The sequence below is a fragment of the Entamoeba invadens genome (genome assembly GCF_000330505.1).
Source record: "Entamoeba invadens IP1 unplaced genomic scaffold scaff_1105074725785, whole genome shotgun sequence".
Classification (NCBI taxonomy): Eukaryota; Evosea; order Mastigamoebida; family Endamoebidae; genus Entamoeba; species Entamoeba invadens.
In genome coordinates, this window is record NW_004443723.1 from 1 (window position 1) to 1679 (window position 1679).

Here is a 1679-nt window from a genome sequence, read left to right on the forward strand (position 1 = left end):
TCCACAAGTAATAAATTAAACCAAAATGCTTACATTAGATAGTTATCACGTCATGATTGTTTAGAGATGTTTCAAGACTATTAAAAACTTTGTTAACTTGGAGTTTGTATGCAAAAAGTATAATGGCAATATAAATAATTTTCATTATAATACAATTCCTTTGACTAACATAACAATAAAACATTTCACCAAATCGAGACACTTCATATATGGAATTTAAAAGAAGTAAATTTGGAAATGAATTACTTGTCTGTAACATACCTTATAATCTAGATATCAACAAAAATGCAGTTTTTACAAAAATGTTCTAATAAATTGTCGTGTGATTTAATGTCGATTATATCACTGTTCATAATAATAACAAACGAAATATTAAGTTTGCGAATGTAACATATACTAATAAAGATAGAAAATTGCATGATAATAACATTCCTGTTTGTATCACACTAATTGATAACAATTGTTTTAAGAATTGTGCCGATATAAACAGTATAAATATACATACAACTGTAAAATCAATTAAACCTTGTTGTTTCAAAGGTTGTCGTAATTTGAGTAAAAATAGCCATACCATTAAATGTCTCATTATTTGGAGTTGGTTGGTTTGATGAATGTATTAATCTAAAAAATATAAATATACCATCAAATTTTTTATCACTTGGTTATGTGTGTTTTTGTAATTGTAACACTTTGAGTAGTATAACAAAACCATCACTGGTAACTATGATTTAAGAAAACTGTTTTAATCAATGCAGCGAATTGAAAAATGTTTTATTCGCATCAAATGTGAAATCAATTGGTAATAGTTGTTTTTGTGGATGTACAATTTTAAAAACTATAAACATATTATCAAGTGTCACTAAAATTGGAAATGAACGTTTTAAAAATTGTGTAAAACTGAGTTCTGTGATTGTTTCAAAAAGCATTAAACGAATTAATATGAACAGTTTCTTTGGATGTAAAAATTTACAATATGTCAATATTCCTTTGGGTGTCAGAAAAACAAAAGATTTTAATTTTATTGGATGTGGTTGTCTAAGCTCTTTAAATATACCAATAACTGTTTTATCAATCAGTGATGGCTGTTTTAGTAAATGTTTAAACCTGGATCAAATAACAATCCCATCATCTGTTATTTTAATTGGCCAATATTGTTTTAGTAATTGTGATAAATTGAGTAGTGTAAACCTTTCATCAAGTGTTACAACAATTAAAGACGGCTGTTTTAGTGAATGTTTTAATCTGAAGAGTGTAACAATACCTCAAAACGTTGTTTCAATTGGTAATTATAGTTTCAGTGGATGTTTAAAAATAAGCAATGTAATAATACAATACAAAGTAGAATCAATTGGTGATTATTGTTTCAGTAGATGTAGCAGTTTAAGTAGTGTTATAATATTTTTCAAGTGTGAAATCAATTAGTTATTGTTGTTTTTCTGGGTGTGTTATTAGTCTAAGCAGTTTTACATTGCCATAAAACGTTATAACAACAGGCAAATATTGTTTTCCATCAGACACCATAGTTCATACAACAGAGTAAACCAATTATTATATATTTTTTTAAATAGTGAAAATAATATGGTTCATTTTTTATCTTTTTCGAGTAAATGTTTATTACAAAAATGAGGGTTAAGAAAAAAGGAAATTATTTAGAAATTATTTTTCTAAAAAAGCGGGGC

The 1679-nt window shown here is 26.2% G+C and overlaps 1 protein-coding gene across 1 annotated transcript; it reads left to right on the top strand.

Moving 5' to 3' along the window:
* Positions 1-939: 939 nt before the first annotated feature.
* On the top strand, positions 940-1422 carry EIN_214590 (hypothetical protein; the record flags this gene model as incomplete). The annotated part of the gene is made up of 1 exon (XM_004261212.1): positions 940-1422. One exon carries the CDS (start codon positions 940-942, stop codon positions 1420-1422), a length of 483 nt encoding a protein of 160 aa, XP_004261260.1.
* Between the last annotated feature and the right edge of the window lie 257 nt (positions 1423-1679).